Source organism: Mytilus edulis, chromosome 10 (genome assembly GCF_963676685.1).
Source record: "Mytilus edulis chromosome 10, xbMytEdul2.2, whole genome shotgun sequence".
NCBI lineage: Eukaryota > Metazoa > Mollusca > Bivalvia > Mytilida > Mytilidae > Mytilus > Mytilus edulis.
In genome coordinates, this window is record NC_092353.1 from 16,298,317 (window position 1) to 16,321,975 (window position 23,659).

The following is a 23,659-nucleotide window of genomic DNA, read 5'->3' on the forward strand; positions in this document are numbered from 1 at the left end:
CCTTATAACAGGATTTGTACTTCTGTAAAAAAAAACTACTGCGGGTGGCATACGCAGAGCAGTATCTGTTTAACCTTCCAGAACACATGGGAATCCCCCTACTCCAGTTTTCGATTGTGTTTTTGTATCTCAGTCTTTATTTTTCTGTGTTGTGTTTTGTGTACTATTGTTTGTTTGTTAGTCATAGGGTTGTCTGTTTATTTTGACATTTGAGCTAAAATGTCCGATTGATATCTCTTTGTCTCTCTCTTAGATAAAGGAAGATTTTGTTTGGTATAGGAACTTTCGAAAGAGAGATAGTTATATTGATAAATAAACTAGTAGATATAAACTTTTTGTGCAGGAAGGTCACATTTGAAGACGCGTTGACATCATACACATTTCAAAATGGAAAATTTTGTCGCTATAAGAATTGTACCGGTATATATATGGTTGCATAACGAACAAAATAAATTTGCATGGAATACACAATGTTAAAAGATGGGCATAATATAATTCAAACTCGTAGACGTTTAAGGCATATATGCATAAACATATTGAAAATATTCCGCAAACCCTATGTTTTAACCTTTGATAAACTTCCCATTCCTGTAAATGATATTTCATTAACGTTCATTGTAAAGGTGGCAAAGTTAAGACACAAAAGGAGTTCCTATTGGAAATTACATCGTCAACATTTACAGTAGTGTAACCTATAAGGCCCTCGAAAAAAAGTGATATATATATATAAATATACGTATTAATTTGTACTTTCTCGTCAATTGTTTCAAAAGTAATTTCGAGACTTTTTAAAGCTTTCTGTCAAAGTAAAGAAAAGATAATAAAAGGATATACACACTCATAGATCGACACAAACTAACAACGAATTGGCAAAAAACATAAAACAACGAAGAGATGAATAAAAAATACACAAAACACAACAATTAAAATTAAAGACTGCGCAAAACAAAACCCACATAATTCGATGAAGACAAACGTACACTGGAAGTGTAAGCAATCCTGCTCCAAATGTGTCATCTGATGTTAAAATTCTACTTTTTTGGTTTATAATGATTCCTTATATTTTTCTGGCAAACTAATGATTCAGATTGATCCAGCTGGTTGAGGTATATGATAAATGAACTAGTACTAGAACCTAATAATCTATAATTATAAAATACTTTAAAATTTGGTATGCCATGTCAATTGTAAATTATGAATATATTTTTGAATTAAAGAAGACGAGAATCGATTAAACATCTTGTTTCTTAACGTTACAATTAAAAATCAAATTAACGTCATGTTCAAGAAGATCAAATTTGTCTAAAGTAAACAAGTAACTTAAATGTTAGATAAACATACATTGTTATACTATTGTTTTAATGTGAAACTCGTGTAAATCAAGAGCATAACATTAACATATTCGCTCATATTCGATACGTTCTGATAATTCTAGTTCCTTTATAAATCCTATAAAACTTTTAATAAAGCACCATCACAAATTTAGCAAAGACAATTAGATATAACTGAGGAATCATTAAACCTTATTGTTTGGTGATGACACAATAGGCAAGCGGTTCTTGTTTTAATTAGGAATTTTATTAAAATGATTGCTTACTGGAATGCATGTATATATTTATTACTATGTATGACAGAAAAATGAGAAAATGTGTAATAATAAATAAGAAAGTCTTCACCAGAGCTCAAACAACATAAACGGACAACAACAGGTCACTGTACTGTCTTCCACAATAATCAAAAACGGGATTCACATAGCAAGATATGAACAGCTTGAAATGATAAACGTAAACCAATTTAAACAAGAAAACTAACGATCTCATTTATGTACAAAACAATAAACAAAAACCAAATACGATGTTCAGCAACAAACATCAACCATTGAAGTACATGATCCAGACATAGGCCAGTGCATACTGCCAATGACTCGTATCAATATTAAATCAAATGCATACAATTGGTTCTCATTTCAATATCCTTTAGAGAGATGTATAAAAGCAATGCTAACGCAGTTTCTTTTGATTCATTATTATTTACCAATTAACCTCAAGTCACTGTTGACTGTTCATTAATAAAGCATTTCCCCCTAAATAATAAATTGAACTGAAACGTGGGTGTTAAACTGTATCACCATTCTACTTTATCTAATTAGAATTATTTAAATATATCAATTTTATTCTATTTATCCTATTTTGTTGAGGCAAATATTTGAAAAGTGTCAGGAAGCGTTTCAAGTTTGTACAAGACGTTACTGATCATCAAAATGCCGGACGGAGGTACTTAGAACTTTGTATTTTCATTCATCTTGCTTCAAACGTCAAAAAAAAAAAAGAAAAATAACAGCGCAACCGATCATTAAGATGCAAATTATCATTACAGGTACCAGTCTTATATTACAACTCCAGTTTACGGTGCATGTCAAAATATGGAGGGAAACAAAATAGTGCATTTTTTTTCTGAATTTTTTTTCTTAATTCAATTTATTCTGTTTGATTATAGGTTTATGCTGGATTGAAACATATATATAGACTTTTAAAAAATCTTGTATCTTTTGAGGAATATCAATCCAGAAAAGTGGAAGGATATCATGTTTTGTGGAAGTGGTGCGGCCCCTTAAAAACAGCAAACAGAAAGTAGAAAAAAAAAATTTTGACTTCAGGATTACGATACTTTTTATTCTTCGTGGCATGACCCACTTTTTTATCGATTAAATCACAATTTCACATTAGTACATACATGAAATGAATATGGAATTTGGGTTCTATGTAGCATTTTTTTTTATTTTCAAAGATCAGCTGTTTTGCATGTAAGCCCATGGAGCAGTCAATTACAAGACTGCAACCTACACGACTACTAAGATGTTAATTCTGGATTAAGTTTTATGCATCCATTAGAATAAATTTTGAATTGACAATATTTATTTAATTTATTATTTTGCATTATTTTTTTACTGTGGCATTAATATTTGATTTATATATATCCTTTGAATTATAAAATTAATACATTTTCATGTAAACATCATTTTCTTTTAGATAAATTTTATTAATATTTGAAAAAATATCTTTATGGTCCCAATACTCATATGGTCCGGACTGTTAATAACCAGACCGGTATATATACTCATATGGTCGGACCAAACGCGTATGGTCTGACCATATGAATATACGCTATTGGTCATGACCATACGCGTATGGTCCAAATACTCATACACACATTGTTTTCTTTAAATAAGTGTGAATTCACATTACTATAAGACGTGTCACGGTACTTTTCTATCCCAAATTCATGTATTTGGTTTTGATGTTATATTGGCTATTCTCATCGGATTTTGTCTAATGCTTAGTCCGTTGCTGTGTGTGTTACATTTTAATGTTGTGCCGTTGCTCTCCTGTAATATTTAATGCGTTTCCCTCAGTTTTAGTTTGTTACCCCGATTTTGTTTTTTGTTCATAGATTTATGAGTTGTACAGCGGTATACTACTGTTGCCTTTATATATGAACCTGAAATGCTTATAAAACTGTTACGAATGTTTATTAGCAAAAAATCCGTATGAGGAATCCGAGGTTTGGTTGAAGGAGATTCAAAAACTACTTGAAATAAAATTGAGAATGGAAATGAGATTGTGTCAAAGAGACATCAACCCGACCATAGAACAGACAACAACAGAAGGTCAACAACAGGTCTTCAATGCAGCGAGAAATTACCGCACCAGGAGGCGTCCTTCTGCTGGCCACTTAACAAATATATATTCTAGTTCAGTGATAATGAACGCCATACTAAACTCCAAATTGTACACAAGAAACTTAAATTAAAAATAGTACTAGAAAGTATATCCATATTTTAATGCCAGTACCGAGGCACTAATCAACTTATAATTAATCTGAATCTATTGTAATTATATCCTTTATTTTAATTCAACATTAATTATTATAAGACGATAATTAATTTTTTAAGAATGCAAGCTTAACACTGATAAAAATAAAAAATCATCTACATTATTTTTAACTTGGGATATCATCTAAAAATTATATTATATACATAGTGTAAAGTCAGCGACCGAAGAGTTCATTGATAATACTTATTAATTAACAGAAATGTTGATGCCTATTATTGGATTAGAGGTAACAGTGTTTACCGATGTTTAATTCCATAAATCCATTCAGAAGATAAACTTCAAGGTTAAAAAACATCGTATGAAACAGCGGGAATAATTAACAGTCAACACAGAACTAGATCGGAAAACTATTCTAAATCGCACAAATATGTTCATAGCAAGTTGAAAATTAGACACGTCGTAGCGGTCATCTTAAGTTCTTAAAAAAAAAATTGGGCCGACTTAGGCAGCAGAAGTAATTCAGATTTTACTTACGACAACCATAAAATCCTAACTTAAACTAATCAAACGAACACGTAACGGGGTATCATATTGTTTTTTTTTTATCTATTAAAGCAAAGAATTACGTGAAATTATAAAATCATTTGAAAAATTACCTAAAATGAACAACAAATGCACATGTGAAACTGAATTCATTATCAGAAGTTACAGCGTAGAATAAGATTATTTGTCTAATATCTATAAATTGAAAACTGCATGTCTTGTGAAAACCTTGATCTTATTTTATTGTACAATGTCGTTTCAATCATACTATTTCTTTGTAAGTTCCGAGATGTCTAATTGAACTACTGTGTATATATACAATGTTCATTGATATACGATTTCATGATCAAAGTTCATTTAAATTAACGAATAAACAGCATGCAACCGACAAAAAATGGACAAAAGACATTAACAGTACTCAAAATTAGACATGTGATGTGTCTAAATAAATAAACTCATAATAGATACAAGAATTTAAATTTTGTATTTACGCCAGACGCGCATTTCGTCTACAAAAGACTCATCAGTGGCTATAGAATAAAAAAAAAGAATAAAAAGGCCAAATAAAGTAAGAAGTTGAAGAGCATTGATGACCAAAATTCCTAAACGTTTTGCCAAATACAGCTAAGGTAATCTATTTCTGAGGTAGAAAAACCTTAGTATTAAAAAGGTCAAAGCTTTATTAACAGTTGATTTATATATATATGACCAATTCATTGACGATTCCAAGACAATACATTTTAAGCTTAAAAACGTAGTATATCTATAAATTACAGGTTGAAACGGTACACTTATCGTATCAAAATAATAACAAATTGTAATCGTGTCTTAATACTGATTTGTATCAATCAGACAGTATTTGTTGTGACTATGGTACTACGTTGACTTCATCATTTAATATGCACTAGTATATATGTTTTAGGAAAGAAACGAAATAACCAGTAGTGTTTTAAATTCTTCACAAATTAAATGTTTTGCAGTTACAAATAAAACAGTTAAGCATCAGAGATGTCCTGCAGTTTAGTTAACAAGGACTTCTTTAACAATAAAAGTTATCGAAAACTTATTATTCGCACTAAGTAGTTCAACGCTCTTCTACAAAAGAAAACCAACTCTTGAATAACATCCAGTGAAAAAGTTGTATTGTTTAAAATTCATATATTGATTTTGATAATGTTTGTTTATTATTTCTAAATTGATCACTCTATTTATTTAAAACGTCGTGTCTTTTACGTTTTAGTTATTGACGTGGCTTGTACAAATTAAATTAGTAAACATAGAGATACAGATATTAAAATAAATGTTTGCGTTCAATTTGACTGACTAACGCGATTGGCACTGCACCGATCTTCAACGTCTTATTTTAAGTACAATTGAAATTATGGTATATATCTGCAGTTTACAATGTACTAAACAATAAGTCTTAAAAGAACCCAAATTGTTACCTACATATTTATCAGTTTGAAGTTTTTTATGCATACTACTGATTTCAGTACAATATAAAATATATAAATTACTTCATTAAAATATACAATTTAAAACGAATTGAAAAACTCGAACAAGATATAAAACAGTTTGGATCATTATAAAATACCAGTTTTGATTCATCGATGCAAATTACATTGCATCTATTTAAACAGTATCATTAAAAAGAGTAACGTGAAACATAAGATACTTCTTTAAATGAAACTGAATTCAAAGTCCACATAACTTCATTAAAAATAGGAGGAGCTGAGTTTATGTACATATGAATAGAAAAATTAAGCATTCAAGTAAGAGAGTTCTCAGTCCTTGGATATGGTAATCTCATTTGATTCAATAATATGTAACCAATAATTAATTCTACTATGCTTAGTAATTGCTTCTTGTTTGCCTATGAACGATTGAATATAATATAGCTCTATAATTTCCCAATTCTCATGATTGTATCATTATATTCTAATCGTTGTATTTGCTCTGTTGGAAAATTGGCAGATAATTAACACTAAGGGAAATCGGAGACTTTATAATATTATAAATATGCATTAATGTAAACGATAAAAAATGGTTTAAACGAGAAAATACTGGATATAGAGAAGTATTTAAACCCTTCTATAGTACACATACTCATTAATAATTAAACAAAATATAAAACATTTTGTTGTGAGGCTATGTTCATTAATACGCTTGAACTATCATATTTAAGTATTCCGTTCTAGATACCTATCATATCAATAAATGTGTTTTTGCAGTGAAATATATACATGTACATATCTATCATTACCAGAGTAAGAAAAAAACTAAAAGAAGATAGACCTACATGTATCATAAAGAAAGTTCTTGAATTTATCTCAAAAACATTTAGAGAATTGTCTTAAAATAAGACATTAAGAGGGTAAACCTTGGTTCAAGGAAATAACTCTTTATATCAGTAATGCGTTTTATAAAGTCAAGTTTCATCACCGGTTTTTTAAGCATTTACCTGAAACAGATTGGAAATAATCTATGTAACCTAGAAGTTTAGAATATATTGATGAAAATGGTTGACACAAACGTACTTATGATTTTAAGAGTTATTTCCTTTAACCTATGCCTTCCACCTTAAGTTAAGAGATTATTATGTTTTACTAGATAACTGAACACTCTTGATATTGACATAAGATTTCCATGCGAGTTGTACAAGTATGCTTTTTGTATCAAATGTCATTTAAATTGGAACACTTATTTATCTAAATCGAATAATTAATATCAGGAAAACGTCATGTATTTTTTATTATTTTAGGTCATTTATATGTTTTGGAGTACAGTGTCATGCCCATTTTCCATGAACTAGTACCATACTTTATGTAGGGACCTGTTGATGACCACGTCCGGCTGCGGTTTTTTATCTCTGTTTTGAAGACACATTGGATGCCTTCGGCTGTTATCTGCTCTTTGATCGGGTTGTTGTATCTTTGACATATTTCTCATTTTCATTCTCAATTGTAGGTTGTCCAATACGATGTGTCTGTGTATCAACTCTCATGAGACATATTTTTACGGTCTTATATTTTATAAACTCAAAAAGTCATCTGATCTGTTAAAGTATTGAATGCCCTTATATAACATTACATTGAGTATAAACTCGCATGACGAGTAAGTTGTTCATAGGCGCGTGTTGTGTCGGCGTACCCCCATCTCGCTCTGTTTAATGTCATACAATTTCCTTAATTTTTTCCCCTTTATTTGTATGTTCTAAATGCATCGGCAAAATTTAAACGTTGAACCTCTGTGATCTTTGATTTAGTCAAAGCTGTTTGATCCTTTTGAAACACTTCCATTAAAAAAAATGAATTTTCTGGGTTTTTTTAGCATATAAAACATGTTAAAGTCTAAAAGTCATATAAGTTATTAATATTGAGTATTGAATTGAGTTATCTATTTCTGCATAGTTATTAGCATATATGTGTGCAACATCACTATGCAATTTAATGTGTTGTATAATAGATGAAATTTCGTGCAGAATTTCTATTATCAAATGATTGAATCAATTTGTCCTGTTCGTATTTAACAGACAAAACTAATATAAAGTGTCAAAGCAAAGCAAACATTTCATCATCGCACTGTTATAAGTCAATGCTAATGTTTTAAATGTTTTTGACATGTTACGTTATCGGGTACATCTTTTCTGCTGTTTTGTTTATTAGCAGAAAACTGTGTTTGATCAGATAAAACATAATTTACAACAACATCCGTAGATTTTACGGCTTTGGCGTTGAAATGAAAAAAAAATATTTACAACATGGTAACGATGACGCGCAATGCAAATTTAACAAAGGAGAAGAAATATACACATACATAACTTTTTTGAATTCGAGCGTCACTGATGAGTCTTTTGTAGACGAAAAGCGCGTTTGGCGTATATATAAAATTTAGTCCTGGTATCTATGATGAGTTTATAAACAAACTTACGGACGTACAAAAATACAGACAAACAGACATACATGGTATTAACAAAGAACAGAAAGTCAACGACATGTGAACAAAATCAGGGTGTAAAACATCTTGAAAATGAAAAAAATGTAAGAATTATTAGTGAAAAATCAAAATTGGTCAAATCAGATACGTCATAGGTGCTTTTGGACAGTTAGAAAAGTTTTCTAGGGTATACATATATGATAAGTAAAATAAAAAAAAAAATAACTAAACTATTTACGAAAAAGAAATATCATAAACGTGAAGCAACGATAATCACTAAACTATGGGCTTCTGACTAGAACATGACTATCAAATTCAGTTGCAAAACGCTCAACAGACCATCAGGCCGATACAACAAAAACCTTACACAGGATATGCTTCCGAGGCAATTAGTGTGCCTGTAACAATTTGTTTACCCTCACCACAATTTGCACCCGTACCAAGTCCGGTTATCCGGCCAATGTTTTGTTCTTTGTCTGTGTTGTATGTCTTTGTTTGTACGCATTTGATTGAAGTTTTTGGTGTTTGGTGAGGTCTAATGTACTTTCCAATATATTTTGAAACTCCTTTTGACCTTTTGATGAACTACACAATTTTGTAAATACATAAGGGATTCGATTTATGGATTTGAAACCTATTAGAATTCCTTTTGAAGACTACACGTAAACAAAGCTACCCACAACTTATAAGTTCGATAAATAAAGTTATTGATAACTTACGATAATAACAAATTAAAAGCAAAATAATGAATCATGCCTGTTGTAAAATGTTTTGTTTGTAAATGTTAGTGGCCAACCTACTCACCACGTAGCACGCTTGTGTTTATAGCTATAAAATTAGCCTCAACACTCTGTCATGCAAATAATGAAAGGAAATGCAAGCTCTGAAATATCGTTTCCAATCTGAGCTATATACTCCATATACAGTACGACAGACAAAACCAACAACATACAGTTGACTCCCCCGAGAAAATGGGAATTTAATTCATAATTCGCGTGAAGCAAATTTGGAAGAGGGACGAAAGATACCAAAGGGACAGTCAAACTCATAAATCTAAAACAAACTGACAACGCCATGGCTAGAAATAAAAAAGACAAACAAACAACAGCACAGGTCACATTCATGAAAGGGAAGGGGATTGTAGTTACGACGTAATGAACATATCCGATATCATTTGTGAAACGGTTATTACATAACGGTCAACCAACTCATGATGGCGTCCGTAAAATTTACGAAGGGATGATTTCAACTTCACCATTTGGAACTCTTTGTTTAATAGCTTCCTTGTGAGCAGCAACCCTCTATCAAGAAAATCATGATAGGAAATGCAAGCACGGGAATATCGTATCAATTGGAAGATATATACCCCGTATGCAGGTGCTGCTGGAATGTTGCTACTTAGAAATGGAAAATTTACAATTGGAAAGCTGAAATCATCTCTTTTGTCGTAAAGTTTTGTTTTCAACCGACCTGTTAATTTTGTTTAGTCAGTTAAACTATTAAAAACATATTATTTGGTTGTTGTCTCAATGATCCAATGTGCGACAATATTGACTAAATTATGAAGGAAAAGCAAATAGTTACTTTCAAATCAAACAAATCTATTTGAATAAGTTACAAAATATCAGCATTATTTTATACTTCAATTCGAATGTTTTATAAAACATATACTGAAATTGCATTCTAATGAATAGGAAAATGGGGACAAAGTTTGTTGAAACTGGTACAAAGTTCTCAATACAATTATATGATGACATATAAGTTATCGATATATTATTCTAATTCTTTCTTTTAGGTTAATGGTTCGTTCTAGTGACTGTTAACTTATTAGCTATCATGTTTGAGTTCGTCTTGTGCAAAGCCTAGTTAATTTATATTTCATTAGCTAGATATCCCATTAAATATGCGTTTAGCAATTGCCTCTACACGGTACGTCAGACTTTTGTATATTTCTATATTATATTCAAATAATACCTTACGTGACAATTTTGGAGAGTGAAATTCATGTTATTTAGAATCATAAGTGAAAATGTGTCACACTTAACTACTATCAATATTCTAAGATGTCTTATATCGAATGCAGAAGGATGTCTGTTTGATCACAGGTTTGGTCAACCCGAACACATTAAGTTCAAAAATTTCATATAGTTCTTAAGAAATAAAATTGGTATATTATCCGTCAATTGAAGTCTTATAAAGCGCTTTCTTATTGGCAAAAAGGTTATGGGTGGCATTAAAACATGCTTATTCATATGGAATTATAAGTTTATATCTAGAAATATAAATTGTTTTTTCCCCCTTTTTTAATAGCATTGTCGGGTCAACACCAACTGTTATTCCTCGAAAGTGTCATAAATTCTATAGGCAATTCTTTCAAACTCTTTTTTCTGTGTCTAAACTAAGAATTTGTTTAAGCTTCCAACTCCTCCATTCTTTAAGATTTGTTTGGCTAATTAATAAGCTTTTATTCTACTGTTGTACAGATTCTCAAGTTTCGATATATTTATATTTATCATTGTCTTTGAAAACTGCGGGTTTGAGCGTTTCTAGCAAGGTATGGAGCCTTATATTCAGTGGTTGTCGTTTGATTATGTATTATGTCTTTGTTTTTGTTCATTTTTTGTACATAATAAGGCCGTTAGTTTTCTCGTTTGAATTGTTTTGCATTGTCATTTCGGGACCTTTTATGGCTGACTATGCGGTATGGATTTTTTCATTGTTGAAGGCCGAACGGTGACTAATAGTTATTAATGTCTTTGTCATTTTGGTCTCTTGTTGACAGTTGTCTCATTGGCAATCATACCACATTTTTTTTTATTGATATCAACACAAACAGTTCGGACGGTCGGAATATATTTATTATTTTTGTTTAAAAAAAAGTTATAATATAAATATTAAGAGTTTTTTCTATCTTTTTCTGTCCAGTAATAATAAGCCTATAACAAATTGCTACCTATCACTATGGTTTTTATATCAATCAATCAATTATCTAGTTCATTCTTCACTCTCATATTACTTGATACTTATTTATTGATTTGGAATATAATTCAAGTTATACAAAACAAATATGACATATAAGTTATCAATGATGTCTAAATATGATGTAAGGTGTGTAATAACAGGTCGATGTGTCCTTTGTTTCTCTTTCAGAACCAGTTTTATGTATCTGTGTCCTGCACAACCGTTGATGTGGAATAATCAACAGTGAATATACTTAGTAATAAACGTTAAATGAAAAACAAAGATAGTAAAGAATTGACTCAGTGATGACGGCATATAAACAAACCACTCCTATAAATTCTTTACAAAATGTTCTTTTTCAGAATGTTCAAATACCGTTAGCCTCAAACTAACAATAAAAATATATTGTATTGCGTCTAGAAATTATCTTTGTTTAAGTGGAACATTGGTAAGAATTAAATTATCTACAAGAGCATCTGAAGATCAAGAATTCTATTGACTAAGGTAGGTAGGATGCGAGCATAACGATTTAGAATTTTATAGTTGTCTAGTGAAATGTAAAAAAGTAAGTTCGAACAACCATACAAATCCTTTCAAACCAACTTAAAACAGATACCACAGATACAGCTAAAAGATGTAGAAGTACGTGCTGCATTCCTTTATTAGCACATAAAAATTATTTGTACCGTCTGCCGTCTAGCCGTTACAATAAATCAGGACCTTCCAAAATTCCCATAAATAACTATATATTAATAGTTAATATTTGTACAATCTGTGAACATGTTTACGCGAAAAATATATTCACATTGTTGTTATATTCCATACCCTTAGATACTATCATAATTGTTTTGTAAATTTTAAACAATAACATTATAGGTTTCAATTTTCCTGCACCAGATGCGCATTTCGACAATACATGTATCTTCAGTGATCCTCGTGGCCAAAATATTTTAAATCCAAAGCTTACATAAAAGATGAAGAGATATAAACCAAATTGTCTAAAACAAAGTACAGCCAAAGTATGTAATAGAGAGGCGAAAGATACCAAAGGGACATATAAATCTAATAATGTGGAAATAAACGGACAACTCCATGGCTAAATACGATAAAGGCCACTAAATAAACAACAGTACACAAAACACAACATTAAAAACACAAAACTGAGCGACACGACCCCTACCAACACATTTGGGTGATCGTATGTGTTCCGGAAGGGTAGGCACATTCGATAAATTACAAATAGTTAATTATTTCCGTCGTCATCTGATAAACACTTAGATCCTGCTCCACACAAAATGGCATCCGTCTTGTAAATAGGAACCAGATAATGAAGTATTATTCGGTAGTGCACATTCGTGGAAAAAGGTCGGGATTTATGTGACGACTATTGGAACAATTCCATCAATATATGTGAATGTTACACAGCATGATGAAAAATCAGTCATTATTTTTAACGTGAGCGTGACTCAATAACCTGTTGAAATTGATGGAATTCATCCGTAAAGCCATTAAACACACAACTTTTGTTTCAGTTAGTTATAAACTAACGCCTTACCTGAACAGATATTTTACTTGGATTAACATATTTAAATAATATATATATTGTAACAAAATACCGTATTGGTAAAGTATTACCTCATCTTTTAATATAAATGTAGAATCTATGTTGGCAGTATTAACAGAATTCAATGAGATTAAAATAAATGGATAAGACACAATCAAAAAGAGCAGTCATAACATGCATTATCCCTGAGAAGTTTAATAGAATATTTACAAAAATGAATAGAAACTAAAATAAAATTGTTTTTAACATCTTAAAGTGGTAATACATTTTAAAATTAATTCAAAGGTCGAAAATGAATGTCGAATATGCATGTCAGACTATACACAACGGTTCATAAGTTGTCTAAATTTAAATGGAAGAGAAAGAAAGTGCGCACACTTATATAAAAGTGTAAGCATATAAAAGAGAATCGGAAAAAATATTGAACTCCGAGGAAAATTATATAGACCACGCATATTATCAAAAATTAAAGACAAAAATACACAAATTTACCAAAGTACAATAACGCAATTACGGGATGTATGTACAGGGCCACGTCATATATGTAACAAAGAAACATAAAAAGGCATATAGACAAAGCACAAATAAAAAATGAAAGACAAGGAACAAACAAGTTCTCACAATAGCAAAATGCCGGGATATATAAGCACAGAGCCACGCCATATGCATCGACGTAACACTAAAAAGTTATACAGACAAAGCAAAAACACACTTGAAACAAGCAAAACACAGGAAAAAACATCAAACAAGAACACTGGTGTACCATTGGTACTATGTATATGTGTTTTTTGTTCTATTCGTACCATTCATGTGAATATGCATAATGATGGTGAAAGAGATAGCCAGAAATATACATATGGTCTGAAACTATAAGTTCTCTCTCTAATATTGATTTGGTCCAAATCTGTTTAAAATATATGTAGGGTGCATTATTATTTTTTAGGTTTGGTCCTTGTTATTGCATCATTGACAGTTTTATGAAAAACAATATGTGTTTACTCGAGCAGTCAATATGCTCCATTACGATTTATTATTCTTTAAAGCATTTACAAGTTAAATGTTCCAATATTCATTACAAATAATTACTTTGAAAGCAGGAAATATTAATTAATGATTCATATATGTAAAACGAGACCAGATACTCAGTGATCATGCAACGCGCAGTTAATTTGTAACAGAAGATGAACTGACCTGTTTTCGTAATTAAGAACATCACATTAGTTAGAACATGATACATTCTATTTGAAAATTAAGAAAAAAAACATGATATATCTACTATAGTCGGTTATGATATATACAGTCATTATGTTACCACTGAACTTTCCCAAATTCTTTGTATCTTACACAACTTTTTGTGCACGTGTACTTGTATAGTACTGTAACCAGAAAATGTACCTAAAACTTTAGTGGTTATGTAGTACTTCCAAGCTATTGTTCTAATTTGATACCATAATTATATAGTGTTCGCTTTGTAGGAACTTCTTAGGAAGAAAGTTAAGAAGTTAGCAATATCCCTTAACTCTACTTTCCGCTATATAGATGATGTTCTTTCACTAAATAATTCAAAATTTGGTGACTATGTGGAATGCATCTATCCCATCGAGCTAGAGATAAAGGATACTACAGATGAAGTCGGCCTCATATCTTGACTTACAGCTAGAAATTGATAATGATGGTCGGTTGAAAACAAAACTTTAGGACTAAAAGAGATGATTTCAGCTTTTCAATTGTGAATTTTCCATTTCTAAGTAGCAACATTCCAGCAGCACCTGCATACGGGGTATATATCTCCCAATTGATACGATATTCCCGTGCTTGCATTTCCTATCATGATTTTCTTAATAGAGGGTTGCTGCTCACAAGGAAGCTATTAAACCAAGAGTTTCAAATGGTGAAGTTGAAATCATCCCTTCGTAAATTTTACGGACGCCATAACGAGTTGGTTGACCGTTATGTAATAACCGTTTCACAAATGATATCGGGTATGTTCCTTACGTCGTAACTACAATCCCCTTCCCTTTCATGAATGTGACCAACCGAATTAGACTATTTACAGGATTTGCTATCACATATTATAAGCAACACGACGGGTGCCACATGTAGAGCAGGATCTTCTTACCCTTCCGGAGCATCTGAGATCACCCCTAGTTTTTTGGTGGTGTTCGTGTTGTTTATTCTTTAGTTTTCTATGTTGTGTCATGTGTGCTGTTGTTTGTTTATCTTTTTTCATTTTTAACCATGGCGTTGTCAGTTTGTTTTAGATTTATGAGTTTGACTGTCCCTTTGGTATCGTTCGTCCCTCTTTTGTATATATAATGTATATAACAAATTTTAAGTTACACTTTAGTATTTCCGTAGTGTAGTTCTTTGAAGATACCATTGATTTATGGTATTTTTTTATGATAATTTGATTGAAAATTTTATTTAAATGATCTGAACTAACAAAAAAGGTATGTAAAATATATATGACTGTTACCTGATCCAGTTCTATGAAATTATTGTACAGTAATTGTATACTACAGGTGCCATTTACTAGTCAATAAAAGAAACGATACTAGGCTATGTATTTTTCATATTTAATGAGATTGTATTCACTGTACTAAGGCAAATACTTGATCAATTGGTCTAATATTTCTAAGTGTTATTTTACTTATCAAAACCATTGATTTAAGGCAAACAAGCGATTAAAAAAACTCTGTTATATCAAGAAATTTTCACTTAAAAATCAAAACTCAATATTACAACTTAAAACTTTAAACTTAAACATGGTGTGGTTAAAATTTCAAATGCCTTTGCAGATATTTGAAAAAGTTAGTTCTCATCTTTGAAATTAAGTTCCGACTTTTGACATAATTTTTCGCAAAAATAAATTTAACCCCTGAGTTAGATAACACATTATTGTTTCACTTTTTAATTTGATCAGATTCTTTTCATTATTGGTATTTGCCTTGCAAATGAATGTATTTCATTTGATAAATTACAGTTTTTCCTATTTATTATATGTTATGATAGATTGGAGCTCAAACTTGTGTATTGTTTGTTTTGTCAACTTGTAATATTTTCAAAATATTGAAGTAGTATTACAATTTTGAAGTTTTTGAGTTATTTAAATGTATAGTGTTATATAAATAAACATGGAATAGTAGCTATGCATAAAATAAGTTAAAGACAATTTTTTTTGTCAAAGTACAAATGTAAATAAGGAATATTGAACATTTCCTAATCCGCTAGGTATATGTTTAACATATTTTAGTCGGAAAATTTCAATTAAAAACACTTATAGATCAACTTCAAGGAAATGTTTTGAACATGTAGTTATTCACGGTATGAATGAATCGCCATCCAATCACCTAAACACATAATACTCAATCAAAGTAAACTATGTCTCTCTATTAAGTTGAGAAACTAATACATTGTAACAAACAACAGATTTAGAATAGAGACAAACGTACAAATAAGACTTATTAGTTTCTTTTCATAAACAAAAACAGAAGATACCAGACTAGCAGCAAACAAATTTCGTTGATGAGACTTTTGGTGAACTATTTGATCATTCGAAACACTTTTGTTTTCTTCCCCAAGAAATAAACTGTCTTAGTCGTATCTGGCATAATATTTTCAGAAATTTTGTATTTGTATGCCCTCCAACACTGATGAGTCTAATATATACGATTTTTTGAGACAATTGCCCACTTTATGGTAAAAGCATGAAACTAGTATAAGAGATACAAAAAATAACAAAACAAACACAGCAAATACTCTATGAAAAGGTAATTATATAGAATTCTCTTATGGTTGGGGCCTGTTATCTAACTCCCACGTGAATAGATATTTTTCGTGTCACACCATACAGAATGTGATATGAAAACGTGATATCAAGATTACGTTAATTTGATTGGCTTATCTCGTCAATTTCCAATATTTGCATTGGCCGTTGATCAGGTCATTATTCACTGGAAAAGGTCATGCCGGGACTACTTTTTTTCTTGACAACTGATTGTTGACTTCCGGTTTTCGCGGTTAACGCTCATAGCAACAACTCTCGCCACGAAAATAATCATAAAAACATTTGTTTTTTACCATACGTTTTACAGCTTGTGATAATTCAATATCGTTTGAATTAAACTGAGTCATCTCATTTTTAAATATATAAAATCAGTCTTGAGCGAATAAAATAAAATCATATTAGTTCAAAAAGTATACAGATCAGTACGCGTTGTAAAGAAAAAACGGCCGTAGCAACACAACTCGCAACAAATAGGCCACGCACATACAACTTTTTGCCATAAGAGAAATAGGTTTAACAACTTGTGAGAATTAGATATCGCTTGATATCAACTCTCGTTATTTCATTTCAATAACAATAAACTCGCCATAGGCTCGTTTATTATTATTGAAATTAAATAACTCGATTTGATATCAATCGATATCTAATTCTCACTCGTTATGAAACCTATAAATATCATTTTATAATTAAAAATAAAATGAACGTTTTTTTAAGAGTGAAAAAACTTTGAATTCTTGAACAATTTCCCGTTTGAGTGTAACATTGCAACTATTTAAAAATTACTTTAAAAAAATAATTATAGCGTCCATTTCAATATATGATGTCTGATATTTTAAAGTTATGTACATTCATGAGATAATATGGTGGTTTTTGAGATACAATCGTTTCCAAAATTATAATTATAGTTGATACACTTTGTATTTTCGGTTTTCTTGTGTGAAATCTATTGTTAAAGAAGTGATTTCCTTGGGTACTCGGTCAGTCGTCAGCAGTTGAGCACAGGGGGTCAGAGCGCTGGTTTTAACGGAGGGTTCCGTATTCAGTCAGGAGAGACACAAAGCCATTTCTCCTGTTACATTATGATTAAAAATACGAATATTCAATTAAAAAAAACCACCACATAAGAAAAAGTTCCAATTGTTTTTCTAGATACATATCTGGTTTTGCAATTCAATAATATACATAAAGATATCAACCGGATTTAACATACATATTTTGCATTTGCACAGAAAACAAAAACCACCGACTCCTCCTCTTCTAACATAGATAAAACATAGATAAAACAATAATAAACAAAACCTATATATACTTATATAGATACACAGGAATAAAGGGGTAGCGTCCTTTTCTTGTCTAAATTCATAGGCAAAAAAATGTTACTTTGAAAGCCGGAACTATTATTTATTCATTTACGTAAAAGAAGACTGTTAATATTAGATTGAAGCAAAGAAAACTTTTCTCTTCCTCTATTTTAAAATATCAATTAATTTTAGTAATTGATGGTGATTTCCATGTGGATCTTTGTTTTGAAACAATATTACCAGCTTGCCGCTTTTTATTTGAAGGTGAAGTGGAGCATTTTATTTAACGGAAAACAATTACTTCGGAAATATCGATATATAAATAATTCAGAATTTAGCTTTGAAATTTAACATGTACTTTTCAGTATGGCGGAGGTTTACAGTACACAAGGCAAGAGAATGTTTAATTATTTCTAGAGAACAGTGTACTTTAATTTTGCATTTAGTAACTGTCAACATTCTTAAATATGGGAAATCTATTATGTATATTTGTCCTGTTCAATACCTATATTATTGAGTGTAACGTGTTTTTCGGAATTAATATTATTGAGAGTTTTTGGATGTATTACGGGTTTTAAACTTTAAAGGTTAGAGTGTCCGTCACTAGACCACTTAATTCCTATTGAATTTATGTTTACGCATTTGTCCACTCTTTGTGGCTTTTTTTCTTTGAATGTCACAAAAGAATATGTTTTGGCTCTAAAAGTCCCTTCTCAAACTATGGATCGGTTGTTTTTGCCTCTTAATTTACATAATATTTTTTGCTTGAAAATGAAAATGAACTTGAAAACTTTTCTTGAATCACAAATGTTCTTCACTTGACTTCTCCTATTACAAAATACATTGTACCTCTATATCACATATTTACTCAATGTTAAGAAAGTGCTTTTCCGTTGAGATTTGATGTCTTTTTCTTTTCATTTATATTCGAGTAAGTCACAAATTAGAAGCAAAAGAAAATAAAAAAAACCCAGAAGATACACGAATAATTAAGTTAAAGAGGAAATTTTATAATTAACGATTAGACAAAGTTTGAATAATTTATTAAAACAACAACGAAGGGGCATACTTCTATTAACAACGATTACCATTAATCAGTTATGAAATGAAGAGCATACATGAGACATATAAATAATTTTTTTTTAAATACTTCAACTTTTTGAAACAAGTATTTTTGAATTTTGATTAGAATAAAAGGATGCTTTAAAAATAATTTGCCTTTAAAAATACGTAAAATGCTTTCCCACTACAAAATTCAAGAATTATGTAAACGAGAGATAGGTAGATTTAAGATGTGTTCTCACTTCAGAATTCAATGACTATCAAAACATTAAAGCGAGAGAAAGGTAGATTATATATCCCGAAAACAAACGAATTCTAATTATAAAATTGAAAGATTGGTTGAATGTTACTTACGTCCATCGTTCCGTCTGTCCCATACAGATTCTTTCCAAATTTTTCTTTTCGTCTCTCTCTAATTACATTTAAAAATTTCCCTGTCACATCAATTTTGTCGTTGGCCATGCTTTTATCTGTGTTTTTCTTTCCTTTTAAAAACAAAAATCAAAACATCCAGTAGTGAATATTAACTAATTAAATGTTCACATGCTTACTGATTTGAAACAGTGATTGGCAGGAAATTGATGCCGTATGATACTGTGATGTTATATCAATAATTGTTTATCTATCTTTTGTTTAGAATTAGAAGGTTTCAAAAACTGTTGTTCCAATTGAGTGGTATTACCACAGGTCTTTATCACTCATTCTGTATGGAAACGACCATCACGGACACTAATTGCTTCTATTGTGGGTTGTAAAACTTTAATGCCATCGATTTCAAAATTAGAGTTTTTATAAAGGATTATATGAAGTACTAACAGAGTTCACCTTTTGTTGGAAACTTATCAATTTATCGAATTTTCTTTTGTGTTTTTTTTGTTTTCTCTTTTGTTATCAATATGGCTGTCGGTAAAATCATGTTATTGGAAAGCATGCTATCAAACAGAAATAAAATGGTAATATTATGTATCAATCGACTAACAGAGTAGTCTGCTTCTATTTCACTATAATAATGAAACAGACAACCAATTATCACCAGACAACCAATTATCACCAGACAACCAATTATCAACAGACAACCAATTATCAACAGACAACCAATTATCAACAGACAACCAATTATCAAGTCTTGATTAAGTAATTTGACATAATAAATAATTTTGCCCTAAAAAAAATGAGTTAGTAATTTCATACGATTCTAGGCGTTTTTATTTTTAAAACGAAAGTAAACGCCTCATTCAACTTTAATTCAACAAATCAAATAAACTTTAACAATGCTAATTAGCCTTATCACCTACGTTTAATTTGATTTCAAAAGTCAATGTATTGGCATAAACAGTTTTTTTTTTGTAATTTCGTAATAGAATTTACTTGTTTTTGGTATTATCGTCAATTGAAGTAAAAAAAAAAATTTAATTCAAATATTTTTTTAGTCCCAAAACAGTCAAATCCATTGTGCATTGGAGGCAACTTTTGAATCATTTAATTATTGATATAATGATATTAACGATCCTATTTTTCTGCCTTAGATGCGCAATTCGACAATAAAAGCTTTTCAGTGAGGTTCGAGGCCAAAATATTTCAATATCCAATGCTTTTTAAGAAAAAGAAGATCTAAGAAACAAAAATGGACAAAAGGAAAGCCAAAATCACAAACATTTAGCTGTATATTTGCAAGATTTTGTACAAAAATAAGAGTTTGTATCTGATAAATGCATACTAACTTGAAAGAGACTCTTCTAGAAGCAAAGATTAACTTAGTGATAAGTTTTTATTAATTTTTATTAACTTTTAACATTTCCTTTTTTAGTTACAAATGTATATAACAAAACTAGTCCTGTTTAGATTTGTATGTGAATACTCAAAGTGATTGATAAGCAAATAGCACTGAGAAAGCGTTACAATTTGATTTTGTTTTCGTCATTGGAAACCAAAAATGCTAAAATGTAATTATTCCCCTTTTGCCTATAACTTTAAAAGCTATACAAACATGAAAAGATTATTTCAAAATCCAACAAATGCTTGATTAATGATTCAGGCAAAATAAAGTGGGTACCTCCGTCGATGGATGATAGTTGTACTTTTTGGTGAAATAAAACATCGCGGTTTCAATATAAGAAATGCCACACCAGTGATAAGGTAATATTAAAAAATGAGTATTTCTGAAATGTATCAAACATAAACACTGTGTACATTTTTTCCGTATTCAATTAAGTTTCACCCCATAAGTAAGATTTTTTTGTAACAAAAAAAAACCCATTTCTGTTCCATTTTAATGAAGTTTTCATTTAGAAAGTAGAAGTGCGATAGGAGGCATTATGTGTCCCGGAAATGGCAAAAAACTACACAGTTCTTAAATAATAATGTTGATTTTATTGATTAATGATCAGAATAAAATAATTTTAACACTTAAATGCAGGCATACCAGCAATATCATTTTGAGTCAGATACAAAACAAAAGTTACACACTTAGGTCGGTCAAGGTTAAGAATATTATCAAAGACTATGATAGATCAACGAGCAATGTGTTCTCATATAGATTGTCATGAATATTAAATTCTGAACAGTGTACTTATAGCAATTTTGATTTCTTGATTGCATTGACTTGGAAAAGAAATAAGCAATATAGATAAGTATTTTGGGAGCCATCATTCAAGGTGCTTTCTTCGATGAATGTAAGATCCTACTCCAAATTAGTTTTTTACTTTTTGCGACAGCTTTTGTTATTTTTAAAAATGTGCCATATGTAGTAACAGAAAGAAGGTTGTCATGTAAATACAATAAAACAGGATTAATTTTAAAACATGTATGAATTACTAATACAACGTCAGTGAAATAAAACTGTATTTACATGTTTACTCAGCAATAAAGATTAATTATTGTTTTATTGATCAATAGTCAAAATACATGTATATACATCTACTGGCAAAAATCAATTATGAAGTTTAAAGAATAAGCCGATAATCAAATCAACAACCACCTACACACTTGCAGAGTATACGACAAATGCAGATTATCGAGATGGTTTTATAATGAGTCTAATTTCTAATGTTTCGTCCCCGAGGGTATCACCAGCCAAGTAGTCAGCACTTCGGTGTTGACATGAATATCAATCATGTGGTCATTTTTATAAATTTCCTGTTTACAAATTTTTGAATTTTTCGAAAAACTAAGGATTTTCTTGTCCCAGGAACAGATTGCCTTAGCCGTATTTGGCACAACGTTTTGGAATTTTGGATCCTCAATGCACTTCAACTTTGTACTTGTTTGGCTTTATAACTATTTTGATATGAGCGTCACTGATGAGTCTTATGTAGACGAAATGCGAGTCTGGCGTACTAAATTATTATCCTGGTACTTTTGATAACTATTTATGGGAGTGAAAGAAACAGCATGATGGTAGAATTGTAATGCATCAGTATACCCGATAAAATCCCAGTTGTTATGACCAATTAAACGTTAAAAATCATTAGTAATTAGAAAAATATGTGTTATTGTGATCATATCAATGATAATTCATGTCAACACAAAAGTACTGTCTACTGTGCTGATGATACCCTCAATCGCATCAACTCAGTGGTTGTAAGAAAAATCACCATGGAAACTAGGCTTACAATTTTAATTTGCAGGACAGACGTAAGTTGTGTCTAAAATAAACTCATCAAAGATACCAGAATAGAAATTTTGTATTTGCAGCAAACCAGCATTTGTTTACAAGGGATTCATCAGTGAGGCTCGTTTAAAAAAAGTTAAAAAGGCCAAATAAAGTTCGAAGTTGAAGAGCATTCAGAACCACAACTTCAAAAAGTTTTGCCAAATAAAGTTTTGTTAACAGTTAATGTATAATTACGACCACATCAATGATAACTCATTGAAAAAATGATAAATTCAGACGTTTGATCAAATTAACAACCGATCAGCGTTAATTGAAGTAATACAACTAGGGCACAAAGGCTGGTATGAAAATCTCGAATAATAGATCGAGACTGCATATAATAAAAAAAGACCATTGAGAAGCGAATGTTTGGATTTCCTAAGATGCTTAATAACATTAAGGAAAATATAAAAAACAAAATGCCGCATAAACAAAATGATGGACGCAGCCATGGTAATTTAAATGTATGTATTGATGTTTTTTAGTTTTAGCCTTTATGTCTTAAGTTTGTTTTTCATACATATTAGAAACGTGACACCTTTAGCAAAATGTAATATCTAAGCAGGCGGAACGAAATTATAAAACAACTTTCATAACAAAAATTATAAAACAAATAAACGTAGAATCTTTAGAAAGGAATACATAACTGAAACATTTTCTGTCAGATTATAGATAGTCTATTATGGTGTCACCATAAATAACATGACACTCAACTACTTATATATCGTTACACATGTACTAAGTATATGAGAGTGAGCAATTGAAGTTCACTTTTGGAGTACAATGTACAATTTCAGAAGAGTGACCCTCAAGTTTTATTCGATATGTACCCTTAAAAAGTGGACCGCAGTCCTTCATTGAAACAGAGAGATCATGTTGTTGGTTTATTTGTTATTCACTATAAGATATGTTAAGGTATATCATATGTATATATTTTTTGAGACAGATTTTTGTTATACTTTGCTAAAATGAAGATTTCACTATGTTTCTTTCAAAAATATAATAAAAAGTATGGGTCAC

At 30.5% G+C, this 23,659-nt stretch overlaps 1 protein-coding gene across 1 annotated transcript in view; it reads right to left on the bottom strand.

Annotated features, from left to right (window-relative positions):
• LOC139493512 (ankyrin repeat domain-containing protein 12-like) overlaps nt 1-23,659 on the bottom strand; it is a 66,049-nt gene that overhangs the window by 29,515 nt on the left and 12,875 nt on the right. Inside the window, exon 2 of the mRNA XM_071281995.1 lies at nt 19,342-19,472. Within this exon, the coding sequence (XP_071138096.1) occupies nt 19,342-19,472 (131 nt within the window). The remainder of the gene's footprint in view (nt 1-19,341; nt 19,473-23,659) is intronic.